The sequence below is a fragment of the Megalobrama amblycephala genome, linkage group LG2, assembly GCF_018812025.1.
Source record: "Megalobrama amblycephala isolate DHTTF-2021 linkage group LG2, ASM1881202v1, whole genome shotgun sequence".
NCBI classification, from domain to species: Eukaryota; Metazoa; Chordata; class Actinopteri; order Cypriniformes; family Xenocyprididae; genus Megalobrama; species Megalobrama amblycephala.
The window spans coordinates 55,848,957-55,867,117 of NC_063045.1; the positions used below are offsets into that span (position 1 = coordinate 55,848,957).

Sequence of the window (18,161 nt, forward strand, 5' to 3'; positions counted from 1 at the left end):
TGGCTCCACCCACCGTACACGGAAGACTTCCACCAGCTGCGTCAAATTACAGCACTGAATAATGCATTTCTATACATAAAATCATTTGTCATGTTTCTGTAATGGTTAATCCACCAATATGTGTAAGCTCTTTAGTTACAGCAGTATTTCTAAAACTACAATATATTTATTGTTGTTATCCATGAATTTTTGATTTTACGGTTTTACAAGAAAGGCAGGAAAAAGTAAAACACTTCATAGTAGTTGTTTTTTCAGATGCCCAGTTACAGTCAATACGAACAGAGTCTGCTAAGTTTTTTTGGATATTATGTGTGAATATTATTTAGAAACTATTTAGTTGTTTCAGTTTGTTATTTTCCTAATAAATGGCAATACCATTTTTAGTTTCAAACAAGTTTTTGATAGATTCCTAAAATATTTGTGTTCTCTCTTTATTATGACAGGTATTGTAATAAATGACTGTATGTTTTCATAGCATTCAGTTGGCACATTTGTTTGAAGTAAATTGGGCAGGATGTGCAATAGTGTTTTTTTTTTTTTTTTTTTTTTTTTTTTGGTCAATAAAATAAAAATAAATAAAATTAGGATTTTTATCCGATTTATCGAAAAAATAAACGGCCAACTAATCGATTTTCAAAATAATCGTTAGTTGCAGCCCTAGTCAATTCAACACTGGATTTGCACAAAATATTAACATGACGGCAAATCCTAGTTGATGAGTTGAATCTACTCCACAGCGACTACATAAATTTATCCACTAACCATTCAGAAACCTCCAGATGCATTCTAAAAGTTGTAACTTCTTCCTGAGTCTCTCCATCAATGTCGACTCCGGTTTGAACAATGTAAGGCTGAACAGTGAACAGTGAACACCTTTACTGACAATCCTCATTTTGGCTGCGTGAGATTCTCCAGCTTTGTTGTTGTTGAGCAACTGAAGCGTGAGCTGTTAAAGGATTAGTCCACTTTTAAATTAACTTTTCCAGATAATTTACTCACCCCCATGTCATCCAAGATGTTCATGTCTTTCTTTCTTCAGTCGAAAAGAAATTAAGGTTTTTGATGAAAACATTCCAGGATTATTCTCCATATAGTGGACTTCAGTGGACAGCAAAGAGTTGAAGGTCAAAATTACTTGCATTGCAGCTTCAAATTGTTCTACACGATCCCAGATGAGAAATAAGGGTCTTATCTAGAGAAACCATCAGTCATTTTCTAAAAAAAATAAATAAAAAATTTATACATTTTAACCATAAATGCTCATCTTGAACTAGCTCTCTTCATCTTCTTCTCTATTAGAATTCCAGCAGTGTAGATGCTGCTAAGTGTATTAGTGCCCTCGTCAGGGTAAAGTTTGAACTAAATTGTCATATATAACGTGCTAGTTCAATAGTATATAACAATTAGTTCAAACTTTGGCCTGTGGAGGGCAGTAATACACAGCAGTGTCTACACTGCCGGAATTCAAATAGAGAAGAAGAAGAGAGCTAGTTCAAGATGAGCATTTATGGTTAAAATGTATAAAATTTTATTTTATTTTTTTTAGAAAATGAGCGATGGTTTCGCTAGATAAGACCCTTATTCCTCGTCTGGGATCGTGTAGAACGCTTTGAATCTGCAATGAAACTGTAATTTTGACCTTCAACCATTTGGTGCCCATTGAAGTCCACTATAAGGAGAAAAATCCTGGAATGTTTTCATCAAAAACGTTCATTTCTTTTCGACTGAAGAAAGAAAGACATGAACATCATGGATGACATGGGGGTGAGTAAATTATCAGGAAAATTTTATTTAAAAGTGAACTGATCCTTTAAAGCTGCGCCCTCTTTTGGAAAGGGGGCCGGGAAGCAGCAGCTCATTTGCATTTAAAGGGACACACACAAAAACGGCGTATTTTTGCTCACACCCAAGGAGGGGCAAATTTGACAAGCTATAATAAATGATCTGTGGGGTATTTTGAGCTAAAACTTCAGACACAATTTGGGGACACCAGAGACTTAAATTACATCTTGTGAAAAGGGGCATTATAGGTCCCCTTTAATGTAGTAACTTAGATGAGCAATTTTTGTTTGGTTTAAAGGCCTAGAAACTGTATTTTTCCTGTTTTCCTTTCATTCAACAGGTGGCCATGGTGGAAGTTCAGCTTGACAGCAATCACGACTATCCACCAGGACTGCTCATCGCGTTCAGTGCTTGCACCACTGTGTTGGTGGCCGTCCACCTGTTCGCCCTCATGGTGAGCACCTGCATCCTGCCGAACATCGAAGCGGTCAGCAACGTGCACAACCTTAACTCGGTGAAGGAGTCTCCTCATGAGAGAATGCATCGCCACATCGAGCTGGCTTGGGCATTTTCCACAGTCATTGGAACGTTGCTCTTCCTTGCCGAGGTGGTCCTGCTGTGCTGGGTCAAGTTTTTACCCATTAAGCCAAAGGATCAGAAAAACGGTACTATATCCGCCGGGGTGGCCGCTGCGATCACGTCTACCTCCATCATGGTGCCTTTCGGCTTGATTTTTATCGTCTTCGCTGTGCATTTCTACCGCTCGCTGGTCAGCCACAAGACCGACAGGCAGTTTCAAGAGTTAGAAGAGTTGGAGGACTTACAGAACGAACTGGACCATAGAGGGGAGGCGTCTACCTTACAGTCTCCCGGTTCCCTTTACCCCTAGTTTTGAGCTTCTGTTAATGTTTTAGATTTGTCAAGTGTTGCAACACATCGTGATTTTGTCCATGTATTGATCTTTGTTGCATGTGGACACCAAAAAGTCCAGTTTTATATGAGTTGAGGATTTGTACACTGTTTCTGCTAGATTTAATTATAACAGACTCTGATAACTGTGAAAGCATGAACTACATGTTTTATGGATATTTTGTTTTAAAGTGCCACTATTATACTATTTTAAAGATACCTAATTTTAGGTCTGCTACAACAGTTTACATGCATCCAGGGTAGGGTTGTCAAAAGTAAAGTTTCAGAACAGTCAAAAGTTCGGAAACTTTAAAAATGTGACGATACCAGCAGTTCCCCCTAGCATTTTTAACGCTGTTGAGCGGATTCTTAAACACCTCTGATTGGCCATTGCGTTCACAAGCTCAACAGATACGTCTTTGATTGGCTAAAATGATGGCATCTTTTGATGCTCTTTACCGATCGCTCACACAGATACACATGGGAGTGTTTGAAAGCAGGATCCCTAATATATCTGCTGATTGACGGATCTGCTGATAGACACCTCCTTCAAAAGCTCCTGTGTGTCTGTGCAAGTGCTCTGTGCAAGCGTTGATCATTGTAGCCAATCACAGACATATCTGGTGAGCATGTGAACACAATGGCCAATCAGAGATGTTTAGGAATCTGCTCAAAATGCTTGGGGGAAATGCTGGTATCGTCACATTTTTAAAATTTCAGTAAACTTGGTACCCAAGTTGGTACTTTTGACAACCCTAATCCAAGGTACACTGCAGCTTCAGCTCTTTTCTCACAGTGTCTGAAACGGTTTGATAAAGGATTCGGTCTCTTTAAACCCCTCCTTTCCCAGAGCCTACTCTGCTCTGATTGGTCAGGTGGCCCAGTCTGTTGTGATTAGTCTACCGCTTACAGCGTGTGTCAGAAAAACGAAATGGGCATTACCATAATCTGAATTTCGTATACACAGAGATACGAACAGTAAGAATGGTGTTGGTTTTACCGTACTAGAATTGCTTTCGCAGTGCAGAAAACAGCGTCTTCTCGACAACACAAACCAAACTCTACCAGGCCTCAGCTGCAACTACAGACGAATCAAAGTAGACGTTATTTGCGGGCAGCCTTTGAAAACCATAGGCTGGCATTATGCTAATTTGTTACAAACCTAAGCAAGTTTGTGCCGGAAGTAAGACTGGAATTACTGACGACTCGTCTCAGAATCGGTTCTTTCTTTTGGAAGAAAATAACTCCATTTATCGTGCGCTTTGATCTTTGAAACTTTGCAGACCTTTAACATTCACAAACAGCTATATTACACATTACTTGAATGGTTATATCCGAAAAAGCATAAAAGGGGCATCTTAATTTTTTCTTCTTCTTAATTCACCACAGGGAAAATCCTTTATTTCAGTATGGCAGCTGTGCCAATTTTGTTACTTGCAAGGTTTTTATTTTCACACAAGGCAAGCTACATTCTTACAGACATGAGTGTATATTACAAAAATAGTTTTTTAACACTGATCAGAGGCTGTATTAGAAGCTATCGCAGTGCAGTGGACACTTTTAAGCCCACTTGACCAAATAATTTTGATGCGTTCTGAATCAGGGCTTTGCTGTTGAACAGCTGAATCAAAACATAGTCTTATTCATACTGCATTGTTTTCTTAAAGCCCCCTGCATGAGCAGCACATCTTTAGTAGAAACAAAGGCATTTTATCAACATGTTTGTCAGACCTTTTTTGGTAGTATTTGAAACGGCTTCCCATTAAAGGGGCCTCTGTTCATTCAAAGATTTGGACGCCAGTACTTAGAGCTGTCATGGCTGAAGAACTGGCAGGATTGTACGATTATGCTAGCAAACACATTTTAAACAGTGTTCATTAAGCAGAGGGCCATTTAAGCATGTAGTTGCATCGGCAGCATTGACAAAAATGATCAAAATGGCACATGTCGGCGTTTAATTAACATGTTGTTTTGCCAAATTGAAATACAATGATTTTTTTCTAAAGTATGTGAAATAAAATTCACGTTGTGGAAACAGCTTGTGTAAAGATTGGTTCAGAAGCCCTTTTTATTAGTGCACAGCTTGTGCTGGAATTTGAAAATCCACATTTTTGTACATTTGTTTAAAGTCTTAATTAAATCAACTTCAACCAAACACCTTTTTGTACTCGTTTATATCATGTATGACATGGATTTTGTGCGATTTCATGCCAAAATGAACATCAAGAGCATTTTGTCCAATACTTACTAGCATGATGTACCAACAGCTTTTTTTTGTACTGGGTTTTTATTATGATTGAGTTGACTGAGGGGTTGATAAAAAATATTTCACCGCTTTCCTTACACACGTCTGCCTTTCTTGAGTTCAAGATATTATTGTCAAGGTACATATTGCCTAGCAACCATATGACTTGGGATCTGTTGATTTCTCCTTTTCCTCAGTGAAATATGCTTGTGCCTCCATCAGTACAGCCTGTGAATCCTGTAGGTAAACCTTTGGACATAAAATCAGAGCTGTAATTTACAACACTTCAGAATCTATTAAACCATGTAAATAGACAAAACATTTTGAGCTGTTTGCTGTTACAATGTTCAGAACCTATGACCAAAAGCTTGCTTCATGCATTACTGTTAAAATGGAAATTATGCAAATTAGGGGAAAAAAAAAACTGCTAATCATTTACCTTGGGAATTGGATACACTGGTGGCCTATCTGCTGCCTCTCTCCCAAAATCAGACAAGGTTCCACACTTAGCAACACCGTCAACCCAAAAGCCTTCGTACAGCTGACCTCTGTCCAGGTAGAGGAACTTGCCGTGTCCGTTTTTCTGTCCATCGCTCCAGGTGCCCACAAAGCGGTTTCCATTAGCTTTACAAAAAAGTTAAAAATGTCTGGTCTGTTATTCACAGCTCAAAAAAATGTAGTCCTATTTTTGGGACCATTAAGATCAAGTGCTGTCAAATCGATTAATTGCATCTATATATATATACTGCATGTATATATGTATATATATGTATATATATATGTATGTGTATGTATGTATATAACATTTTATTATTTATATATAATACTATATAATATAAAAAAGATATGTATGTATATATAATATATATTTATATATTTGGGTCATTGATGAATAAGGTTTTTAAAAGTGTAAAAAAACATAATGGAGATATAATTGATTTTGAAGTTTTATTAAGTGTTAACAATGAGATTATGTGGTTTTTATAATCGATTAACACTGCTTTTGTCATTTTTTAAACAAAATTTCGGTTTTACCGAATGACACTTTTGGTTTTACCGAATGACGATATTTTCAAACAATGCTAACATGCTAATATCTAGCAAGCTAGCAAGCAAAAGGACAATCAAACATTTTATATTTAGTACAAGTTATCACAAAATTACAACATTTTCCATGTTTTATAGTGGTTGTACCAAATGACCTGTTGTTTCGGGACATGCGTATATAAGCAAATGAAAACATGAATTTTTCAAATATTTAAATGAGTTAATTACTTTGCTTCATGACCATGTGGTCCTTTGCAGGTGTCTGGATGATGTCACATCCTGTCACATGATACTGACCGCATAACTTGATCCAAAATGGTCCCTTTATATTGGTCACTCCGAATGACATCAATGAAATATGAAATACATTTTTCAGGACATTCTTTCTCATAACAAAGCAACGACTTCTACACAGTTTTAATACCATTTTACACTATGTTAATATATGATGTTATAAAATCATGGCAGAATAAAAAATATATATAGACATTTATTACATTTTAAGATATTTCAATAACAAATGAAATGGCTGTATTGGCCTTTGGACGGTTAAACCGAATGATGTTTTGACACTTCAAAATCTTTAAAATACCTTTATATGTAGCAAAATATAATTAAAACCTTTTGGATTCAATTAAAGAGATCTAGTTTTATTACCTTACATATTTTGGATGTCATGTCTTTGTTTTTTATTATTATTAAGGCCTTTGGACAAAAAAATAAATAAGCGTCACGTCACTGACCCATTTACAAACTTTTATGTTAGATGCGATTAACCTTTGAAAGCACTAATATATATTAACATATATTATAATATAACATTTAATTATCATCATTTATGTATAATAAAAACTAAATAACTAATTTAGTTTTTTACTCTAATTATTCTATGCAATGAATGTGCGCTTAATTGTCATAAAAAATAATGTTACAATGCAATAATGTTAATGGTCCTAATAACAGGCTTAATTTTCTTTCTGCAAAATGTTTTTGACCTTTATTTATTTATTTTAATTTGGGGTCAAATGTGAGTGAGCTGGACATGTTTTTGTGAGATCCACCAAGCTGGCTCATTTGCGAACAGTTTAAATCCGTACCTAGCAGAAGCAAACCCTGTCCATGACGTTTGTCCTTCAGCCACTCTCCCTCATACAGCTCCCCGTTCTCATACTGCATCCGTCCCCATCCGCTTCTCTGATCTTCACTCCACTGCCCCTCATAGAAAGCAGACGGACTGTAGAAATATGTTCCAGCGCCCTTTAAATGAAAGGCGAGATAGTTTATATGCGGAAAATATGGACCGTATAATGGCGAACGGTGTTTTATACTTACTTCCTTCTTGTCATTTCGCCAAGAACCGACAAACACCCTCACATACTCTTTCGTTTCAGGGTCAGTCTTGCTCAGGGTTCCAAACCCTTCTCGCTTTCCACACCTCCACTCCCCATCATAGATCATTCCTGTTTTCTTCCAAACTTGTGTTCCTTTTCCTTATCAGAGTAAAAGCAATGTACAGGAACATTTTGTTAATGGAAGGAAAATGAACTCTCATTCTGCCAACTCGGGCTTTGATAAGATTGCAGTGTTTCCTAGAAACACATAATCTGCAGAACACATCTAAATAACAAAGTAAATTAAATTAAGGCTTGTCCATTAAAACTCCCAGCATGAAAGGTTTCTTATTGATCTTCAAGGCCTGCGATGTTTAAAACATGCCATTAAATATTCAATCCTTTAAAGGGATAGTTCACCCAAAAAGCGTCTCTCTTCACGTTACTGTTCCTCTTGTTCAGACCTGCATCTGGATAGAAGTTCCCCACAGACAGTATTAAAGGGTTAGTTCACCCAAAAATGAAAATTCTGTCATTAATTACTCACTCTCATGCCGTTCCACACCCGTAAGACCTTCGTTAATCTTCGGAATGCAAATTAAGATATTTTAGTTGAAATCCGATTTCAAAACTCTGAATTCATGAAGCATCGGAGCATAATGAATCAGCGTGTCGAATCATGATTCGGATCGCGTGTCAAACCGCCAAACTACTGAAATCACGTGACTTTGGCGCTCCGAACCGCTGATTCGACACGCTGATTCATTATGCTCCGATGCTTCCTGAAGCAGTGTTTTGAAATCGGCCATCACTATACAAGTCGTTATTTTGTTTTTTTGGCGGCGCACAAAAAATATTCTCGTCGCTTTATAATATTAATATTGAACCACTGTACTCACATGAACCGATTTAAATATGTTTTTAATACATTAATGGATCTTGAGAGAGGAAATGTCATTGCTGGGTATGAAGGCCTCACTGAGCCATCGGATTTCAACAAAAATATCTTAATTTGTGTTCCGAAGATGAACGAAGGACTTACAGGTGTGGAACGGCATGAAGGTGAGTAATAAATGACAGAATTGTAATTTTTGGGTGAACTAACCCTTTAATAAGCGACGAGAAAAAAGTTTTGTGCGCCAAAAAAACTAAATAACGACTTATATAGTGATGGCCGATTTCAAAACACTGCTTCAGGAAGCATTGGAGCATAATGAATCAGCGTGTCGAATCAGCGGTTCGGAGCGCCAAAGTCATGTGATTTCAGTAGTTTGGCGGTTTGACACGCGATCCGAATCATGATTCGATACACTGATTCATAACACTCCAAAGCTTCCTGAAGCAGTGTTTTGAAATCGGCCATCACTAAATAAGTCGTTATTTAGTTTTTGTGGCTCACCAAAAATATTCTCGTCGCTTTATAATATTAATATTGAACCACTGTACTCACATGAACTGATTTAAATATGTTTTAAGTACATTGATGGATCTCGAGAGAAGAAATGTCATTGTTGGGCCTCAATGAGCCATCGGATTTCATCAAAAATATCTTACGGGTGTGAAACGACACGAGGGTGAGTAATAAATGACATTATTTTCATTTTTGGGTGAACTAACCCTTTAAGTTGTTCCAAACCTATATTAACTTATGTTGATTGATGGACCCCATTGACTTCCATAGTATTTTTTATTTTCTATGGAAGTCAATGGGGACCAGCGACTTTTTGGTTACCAACATTCTTCAAAATATCATCTATCATGTTCAACAAAAGAAGGAACTTCATGCAGGTTTAGTTAAACTTGAGGGTGAGTAAATGATGACAGAATTTTCATTTTTTTGTGAACTATCCCTTTAAGTATTACCATGTTTCTTGTTATCCATCCAGTCGCCCGTGTACTGATCTCCATTGACAGAATACACAGTATGATGCGGTCCGCATTTTTGCGCCTTTCGGTCCCAAAGTTTTACAAGTGGTTCTGTAGTCTGAGGTCTTTTCAAGTAAGGCATACTGCACATGAAATGATTATTACTATTAGAATATTATTATGGTAACAATAGAACTTTTTGCAGGGTTTTTGTACATAAATATGATAATCATAAAATACCAGTATCTTACCTGTGACCAACTTACCTTAAACCAAACACATATGCGAGATAAACAATTATATAAAACTTTAATTATCAAACTGGTCGATCTCGTCTAGACCTCTCTCAAAGGAATTCGTGTACGGTAACCAAGCAACAAGCCTCTACTAATATTTATGTTCGCTCACGCTCCCAGTCATTAGGTGGCGATGAAACTTCTGCTTGCCTGTGATTGGTGGACGGGTGAAGAAGCGGAGCTTATATAAATGGCTAGAGCGCCTACTAGTGGCAAGTGTGCGGCGCAGCATCGCCATCGCCGACTGGTACAATGTCACTGGAGAGATGTCAAACTGAATGGACAGAAATAGATCAAGAATATCAGCAATTGCAGGTTTGTACTGAACGGTTTTGTGTTATATGTGTTCTCAGATAGCCAAAAGATGAATCTTGTGTTAGTAAATAAGTAAATGTGTCTGTTTTAGATGTTTATGATGCGGCTAACAGGCTTTAGCTCATCAGATGAACTGATTTTCTTTTGTTACTGTACAAAAGCGTTAGTTCTCTAAATAACGTTAAAATGATAAATCGTATATTCGTCGTGTCGTGTGTTTGATTTATTATTTGAATAAATGTGGTGTGTGACTAAAGTAAATATGATAATGATTCACGAATTGAACTGGTTAAACCAGGTTAGATGTTAACCAAGAGTTGTTGCTCAACTGTTAAAATGATCTTATGATCGATTCGTGAGAGCCAGGGTCAGATTACAGGATAATGACGCTTTAATCATTGAATCAGAGATTGGCATGAAGTTTATGAAGCTTCAGGGGGTTGAATACTACCAAAAAAAAGTGTTTTAGGGCATGGTACCATGGTAATACTATGGAGTTTGGATATATACCATAGTAGTACCTTGGTATTCTTTGAATTACCTTGGAGTACCATGTAAAAACCATTAAAAATGGTAATCATTCAGTGCTATGATGATACACATCAAATGTATATAGTACATTCATATTTTGTCTGTCTTGTCTGTAATGTACAAATATTGTTCATGTAAATAACATGGTATCAGAATACTGTAGTCTTTCAGTACTACGGTATTACCATTATTAATCAACACTCAGCTGTCATCTGATACTGAGAGTTGGAGATGGAAAAGATTGTCCCGTGCTTAAAATGCCCTTCTAATGTTCGAAATGCCTTGGAGCGTCCAGTGGATATCATTTGCCAATTGAAAGGCCATGCATGTGTCAGGAAACCATTTTGATTTCATGTTGACTTCCAATCTGTATTGTATTATAGGAAACGCACAAAGTCTACAGACAGAAGCTGGAGGAGCTGACGAACCTGCAGGCGATATGCAGCAGTGCCATTAGCAAACAAAGAAAAGGCCTGAAAGACCTCAAGCAAAGTCTTCACAAGTATGAGCAGAGTTTCTGATGTTACTAAAGATCTTGAGTAGACATGCGCAATGATGTGATTGTTTTCCTCTTTTGTTGAAAACAGGTGTAAGAAAAGCTGCAATGAAAAAGAAACGGAGGTGATAAATGACCTGCAGGTCCAAATTAAAGAAAGGCAAAATGTCTTTTTTGACATGGAGTCATATTTGCCAAAGAAAAATGGGTGAGTTTTAGTTCTTCATTCTGGTTGTGATATTTATAATAGACTACCACAGTTGTTTTTACATGTTCATCTTTCTTTAGTGTGTAATGATGCTGTTTGAGCATGAAAAATGTCTGCAAAGTCTATGAAAACTCAAGTCTACAATGGACGGAGGAGTTTCAGTTTTCGTCTGGGAATGAACGTCACCTCATTTAAAGGGATAGTTCACCCAAAAAATGAAAATTCTGTCATCTTTTACTCTCCCTCAAGTTGTTCCAAACCAGTATAAATTTCTTCATTCTGCTGAACACAAAAGAAGATATTTGGAAGAACCAAACTGATCTCACCATAGTATTTATTTTTCCTACTACGATAGTAAAAGGGGGGTGAGATCTGTTTGGTTACTGCCATTCTTCCAAATATCTTATTTTGCGTTCAGCAGAACAAAGAAATTTATACAGGTTTGGAACTACTTGAGGGTGAGTAAATGATGAAAAAGAATTTTCTTTTTTGGGAGAACTATCCCTTTAAATTATTCCAGCCTAAGGCATTTGCAAAGAAATAAGGGGGTTCTTTAGTAGTGTGTTGCAACTCGTGGTTATAGTAAGGGGCGTGACATTTCCCAAACATGCTCGAACACACTGGGAAAAGAGGTGCTGCAACAATGTCAAATGTTTTTTTAACATTCAAGCATGAAAACCTATTCTAGTAGACCTTAAAAACAACATAAAGACTTTGTAAATTGACATAATATGGCCTTTTTAAAACTGTTGTGTTCTCTTTTCAGACTGTACTTAAATTTGGTCCTTGGAAATGTGAATGTCACGCTCCTCAGCAACCAAGCCAAGTGAGTCAGATGTGAGCATGTCCATTGAGCCCATAGAGATTTCCCAGTACAAAAATCGTTAATTTTGTGTTTTCCAAAACAGGTTTGCGTACAAAGATGAATATGAGAAGTTCAAACTTTATATGACTATAATACTAATGTTTGGTGCCGTCACCTGCCTGTTCCTTTTGAACTACCGGTAAGTCGAGAGATCTGAAAAATGAAATGTTATTCTGTGGAGGAACATGTTCTGTTGGGAGTCTAACATCCTGATGTTACTTTCACAGTGTTACAGATGAAATCTTCAACTTTTTATTGGTGTGGTATTATTGCACATTGACAATAAGAGAGAGTGTCCTCATGAGCAACGGGTCACGGTGAGTTCACGTTCACTTGACTTAACGGTTAGCTATGGTGAGAGAGATGCAGGTTCGAATTTCTTGTCTCACCTCTATTGTATCAATAAACAATGTGTTTTTGGCACAAAAAGAAAGAAAAATGATTGTAGGGTTTTATTTATTTGTTTGTCTGTTCAAGTACTTTTTTAAATACTTAATTTATTTAGTTGTGGAATTTAATTTATTTGGTTGTATTTATTTATTTATTTGGTTGTGGCATTTATTTATTTTTTATTTATTTATTTGGTTGTGTTTAATTTATTTGTTTTTGTTTTTATTTGGTGGTTTATTTATTTATTTAATTGTTGTGGAATTATTTTTTTGTTTTTATTATATTTTGCTGTGGTGTTTATTTGTTTTTGTTTATTTATTTAATATATTTGTTGTTATTTATTTGTTTTTTATTTATTTATTTTTGGTTATTTATTAATTTACTTGGTTATTTATTAAATTTGTGTTATGAAGGATGGTTTTGACTTAAAAAAAATTGTATTTATTATTTCTTTGTAGAATTAAAGGCTGGTGGGTGTCACATCACTACGTCTCAACCTTTTTATCAGGTGTCATGTTGACATGGTACGTGTTTTAGACTTGAAATCATACAATTAAATCATTTTTTTCTTTATATTTCATTTCCACTCTCTGTTTCTGTCTTTTAAGGCCAGAAGGTCCAATGTATCAGATGTTCAGAAGTCAGTTCCTGGCGTTCTCCATCTATCAGAGTGTGTATAGTCTATTAGCTGCTCCGTATGTTTTTTGTTTGTCTTACAGTGAGAGGTTGTATGCAGTTATGCTGTACAGTGATGGTTTTGTTTCTCGGGCAGGTTGTGTGCAGTTTCTTCAGTATTATTATCAGAGCGGCTGCTTGTATCGGTTACGGGCTCTGGGGGAAAGAAACCAGCTAGACCTGACAGTGGGTAAGAGTTGTGACAGATTTGAATCATGGGAGAAATGTTGATCTGTATGATGTCATCAGCTCATGCAGCAGATGTTGCGTGTTCAGCCTGAAGTTAGACCCCAGACTGACCTCTCGTGTTACTCTTTACAGAGGGTTTTCAATCATGGATGTGGAGGGGGCTTACATTCCTCCTTCCATTTCTATTCTTTGGCCATGTGAGTACCAGATTTTAAGTGTTGCTTTTCATTTCTCATGCATCTTTTCCTTTTTAAAAATATTGATTCTTACGCTACATTGTAGTCACATTAAAATAAGTTTATGTATGTAGTTCATGAAAGTTTTTTCAGTGTAACAGCTATGAAATTCACAACGTGTAACTGTGTGGATTTTGAGCTGTTATACGGATGAAAAGTTTGGGTCAGTAAGATTTTTTTGTTTTTTGAAAAATTAAAGATGTAGTATGTAATATTTACAGCTAGTGGTTAAAATGGGTATGCAGTTTAAATTCAAAATATTGGAGAGAGTTGCTGCTTCCACCCCTGACACTCATGCGGGTTGCCAGTTTGATGGAAGGCGATGAGCTTGTTTGAGTTTGAGTTATTTATTTGCACTTTAAAGCTGCTGTCCGCGATTTTTGGCCCTCTAGCGGTTAATAATCAGAACTGCACGCGTCTTGCGGTGGAACATTCTAGCCGGAGCTACTTTTCTCCGTGTATGTCTATGGCGAGTCACGCAGTTACTGTGAAACTCTGCGGCGAGTCCTACCAGTCCGGTCTGAAATAGTCTGAATATAAACACTTATTATAAGTGTACCATAATGATTCAGGATAAGACAAAAACACGGTTTGGAAAATGAATTCATGTTGTATATTCTCATTATATAATTTTTGTAAATTTTTAACACAAAAAAAGTTTTACAGCTTTAATATGCATCTGGTCATGGAGCTTTTTAGATGGATGCCGAGGCTTTTTAGGTCAGGAAGAATCTGCGTTCTCTGACTTAGTTTGTTTGCTGGCTTCCATGGCTACAATACGCTGTATTTTCCACCAACTGGCAACCCAGGGTGTCAAAATACTATTGGGTAAATTGGCAGTGGGAGGGATCACATGGAAAAAAACAAAAAACAGACATTCCAACATGGAACGCAGTAGAATAACTAACTGTTGCATTGTTTTTCTGAAAAACAAGTATGTGAACTTAGCATTTTCCCTTTTTTTTGTGCTTAAGTGCAGTCAGAATATTACATACAGTACCTTTAAAGGGATAGTTCACCCAAAAATGAAAATGGTCATCATTTAATCACCCTCATGTTGTTCTAAACCTGTATGAGTTCTTTCTTCTGCTGAACACAAAATAAGATATTTTTGAAAAATGTTGGTAACCAGACCAGTTGATGGACCTCATTGAATTCCATAGTATTTTTTTTTCCTACTATGGAAGTCAATGGGTGCCACCAACTGTCTGATTACCAACCGTCTTTAAAATATCTTCTTTTGTGTTCAGCAGAAGAAAGAACTCATAGAACTACTTGAGGGTGACAAATTTTTCATTTTTGGGTGAACTATTCCTTTAATACTTTTATTCAGCAGGGATGCATTAAATTGATCAACATCACTAAAGATATTTATAATGTTTCAAATAATAGCTGTTCTGTTCTATTCATCAAAGAATCCTGAAAAAGATGTATCACAGTTTCCACTAAAATATTAATCAGCACAACTGTTTTTAACATTGATAATAAGAAGAAATGTTTTTGGAGCAGCAAATCAGTATCGATTTCTGAAGGATCATGTGACACTGAAGAATGGAGAAATAATATTCTCCAGAAATATTTCACAATATTACTGTTTTGATCAAATAAATGCAGCCTTGGTGAGCTTCTTTCAAAAACATTAAAAATCTTACCGGCCTTAACTTTTGAACGCTAGTGTATATTGATTCAGTTCCCTGACAGGCATGTAAGGTATTTGTGTTGATTTTCTGTCTCTGGTCAGTTTTGGCAGCTGTACAATGCTGTGACCCTTTTTAAGCTGTCTGCCCGAGATGACTGCAAGGAATGGCAGGTAAAGAGATACAACACTATTATTGCTCAAAACCCCAAGTATTAATCTTCTGCACTGTTATACTTCAAATCATGTAGTTTATTGAGGCGAGGTGTGCTGTTGCCTTTCTAAGAAATAAAAAGAACAATTTTAATCCAGTAGATGATGTAACTGGTGGAAGAAAAAAAATCCTTCAATTCAAAGAGGGTCCTAAGAATAAAAGACTTGTTGAGAGTGGGCTTGTTAGATTTGGGCTAATTGACGACTGCTTAATAATGCCCTTGAAGCCATTTAGCAACATGCTAGGAACCATTATGAACACATTAGCCACCCATAACACACTAGGCATGTTTTGCACAGGTTTTGGTACACTTTTCTGTTTTACAGAAATCATGCAAACATTTAAAGGTGACCTATAATGCCCCTTTTACAATAAGTAATTTAAGGCTCTGGTGTCCCCAGAATGTGTATAAAGTTTCAGCTCAAAATACCCCACAGATTATTTATTACAGCATGTCAAATTTGCCCCTATTTGGGTGTGAGCAAAAACACACCGTTTTTATGTGTGTCCCTTTAAATGCAAATGAGCTGCTGCTCCCCACCCCCTTTCCAGAAGAGGGCGGAGCTTTAACAGCTCAAGCTTCAACAACAAAGCCGGAGAATCTCACGCAGCCAAAATGAGGATTGGATTGAACGGTGTTCAGCCTTTCATTGTTCAAACCGGAGTCGACACTGATGGAGAGACTCAGGAAGAAGTTACAACTTTTAGAATGAAACTAGACGTTTCTGAATGGTTAGTGGATAAATGTATGTAGTTGGTGTGGAGTTGATTCAACTCATCAACTAGCATGTGCCGTCATGTTAATCTTTTGTGCAAATCCAGTTGAATTGACCCTCGTTTGTGAAGCAGTCCGGCGTAAAATGACGACATGTCAACAACACTCAACTACAACAACTCTTCCTCTTCTCTAAAGCAGTCCAACATGGCCTCACCCCCTTTGCTGCGTGTTCCCGGGGGCGGGGTTTATGTAAATGTTGGGGTTTGTGATGTCACCAACCCGGGAAGAAGCTCGCTGTAGTCCCTACCAGCCGTTTGCTGTCCTTAAAAAAGCATTTTGTCAATTTGCTTTGACCTTTGAGCGTCGTAACTTTGCAGACGTTGTTTATGCTCAAACAGCAACATTACACACTAACTAAAGTTCAAAAAGTGAAATCATAATCAAGGACCTCATTAAAGCTTTACTTCAAATAACCAATTGATTAATTTATTATTTATTCATTTGGCCAGTATTGCAAATTGATTTTCGCTCTTAAATGTTTTATCTTCCAGGTGTTCATGTTGGCCTTGACGTTTCTTGTCCTGTTCTTGGGAAATTTTCTCACTACTCTAAAAGTGGTCCACCAGAAGGTCCAGAAGAACACAGAAAAGGTGAAAACTAACTGAGACGCCAACTGGAAGATTTCATACGCAGCGAGGCCAGTGTGGAACTCAAAGAACTGAACTTCAAAGCGCACAAAACTGTTTCGTCTATAGGAGTCACAAACCACGAGCTGTTTGGAGAGGGTTGAAGGTAGATGTGGACGTCTCCCTAAACCTGTTTCAACAGCGGCAGTGGAAACTCAAGATTATGTGTTACCTTGCCCTATCGTCTGCCATGTTGTTTTTGCTCTTATTTATGCAATCACAGCAATTAGAGGGTAATGTTTGGATTAGGAACCACTGACAACCTTCGGACACTGTATACTCAGTACATGAGGAGACTTCATTTCACGTTTGTTTTGTTCCTGTGCATGGATGTGTTTACAATAAGCCACATTTAAACTTTATGCAACGCAGCAGGAAGGCCGTAGAACTGCAGATGCTCAGTTCATTACAGCACCTCAAAGGGATTTGTTATGGTTTTTAATAAAACCGGATGGTGATTAAAGTACTTGTTCTCCTACAAGTCATTTTACATATTTGTGGGAAAGCATTGATAGAAAGTAACTTCAAGAGAAAGGTGTGTTTTGCACGTCGTGGCTTGTTAGTACTGTGATTGAGCAAGGGAAACTTTTGAATTAAGGCTACATGATATTCCCTGACACCCTGAAAACGTGGATTTGTTTTATTAACGATGGCAATAAAGCTTCGGGAACACTTCATAGTACATATTTTCTTTCTTGTTTTATAATGTCCACCTGTTTGGTAGTTGTATTTAAAGGCATAGTCATGCAGTTGCGTTATAAGTCAAAATAACAGTTGAAATTCTGAACTATGTCTTGCATAATGTGAATGAATGCTGTTAAGATTATATCTGCTGTAATAGGGCAAACTGGTACATGTGTTACTGGCTGTGTCAAAGAAAAAAATAATTTGCCAACTTTTTTTTTTTTATTGCTTACTATCAGGGAGCTTGCTGACAAGACCTTCTTCCTACGTTATATTACACAGGCAAGTAGTGTCAGAAGTTGCATTTGGTTACTGGATTTGTTGGCCTTCATGGTCTCCTTTGTCTGTTCACATCTGGTTTTACTTGTTTAGCCTAGAACACAAGTGTTATTAAGTTGTTTGGAATTTCATAGGAACATATGTGAATTGTAACTGAAGCGAAAAGCTGTAATTAAAGGGATTTCTCATGTTGGGAAATGCTTTATTGAGCAATTAACCACTCCGTCAATCACATGTAATAGTTGTCACAATGTCATCTCATCAGTGCTTGTGTTGAACAAAATAACTGCACTTTTTTGCTTGAACTTAAGCCTTCAGACTGGAGGAAAAATGGTTTCCAAAGGGCCGAATAGATATCAAGCTGGATTTCTATTGACCTTCTGTTGCTATAGAGAACAAATAAATTCAATCTGATGCAATCTGTGTGGCCTCCTGTGAAAATCATATATTTACACCTTCACCTCCAGAGGGCGCAATTGAGAAGCATGCACCTATTTAGGATTTGTTAAATGAGGGTAAAATAAATGATGCTGTTTTTTCTTATTTGCTTTTTATTCATTCAC

The 18,161-nt window shown here is 36.9% G+C and overlaps 3 protein-coding genes across 4 annotated transcripts in view; 2 read left to right on the forward strand and 1 right to left on the reverse strand.

Annotated features, from left to right (window-relative positions):
* orai1b (ORAI calcium release-activated calcium modulator 1b) overlaps positions 1-4,846 on the forward strand; it is a 7,877-nt gene extending 3,031 nt beyond the window's left edge. Inside the window, exon 2 of the mRNA XM_048181041.1 lies at positions 2,123-4,846. Within this exon, the coding sequence (XP_048036998.1) occupies positions 2,123-2,671 (549 nt within the window). The 3' untranslated portion in view covers positions 2,672-4,846. The remainder of the gene's footprint in view (positions 1-2,122) is intronic.
* A 122-nt stretch (positions 4,847-4,968) lies between these two features.
* Positions 4,969-9,585, reverse strand: morn3 (MORN repeat containing 3). 2 transcript variants are annotated; one of them, XM_048181040.1, is made up of 6 exons: positions 9,447-9,585; positions 9,178-9,323; positions 7,316-7,473; positions 7,081-7,240; positions 5,376-5,560; positions 4,969-5,185 (listed from the first exon to the last, which is right to left on the reverse strand). In XM_048181040.1, exons 2-6 carry the CDS (start codon positions 9,320-9,322, stop codon positions 5,087-5,089), a joined length of 747 nt encoding a protein of 248 aa, XP_048036997.1. In that variant the 5' UTR covers position 9,323; positions 9,447-9,585; the 3' UTR covers positions 4,969-5,086. The 2 variants fall into 2 exon arrangements, with proteins under 2 accessions (XP_048036997.1, XP_048036996.1); XM_048181039.1 differs by having other exon boundaries at positions 9,432-9,573.
* Positions 9,586-9,636: 51 nt separating this feature from the next.
* On the forward strand, positions 9,637-18,017 carry tmem120b (transmembrane protein 120B). Its single transcript, XM_048181038.1, has 12 exons — positions 9,637-9,791; positions 10,706-10,824; positions 10,910-11,026; positions 11,793-11,852; positions 11,935-12,030; positions 12,119-12,208; positions 12,740-12,805; positions 12,890-12,951; positions 13,054-13,146; positions 13,278-13,342; positions 15,123-15,191; positions 16,501-18,017. The coding sequence occupies exons 1-12, from the start codon at positions 9,729-9,731 to the stop codon at positions 16,612-16,614; spliced, it is 1,014 nt and encodes a 337-aa protein (XP_048036995.1). The 5' UTR covers positions 9,637-9,728; the 3' UTR covers positions 16,615-18,017.
* The last annotated feature ends 144 nt before the right edge of the window (positions 18,018-18,161 follow it).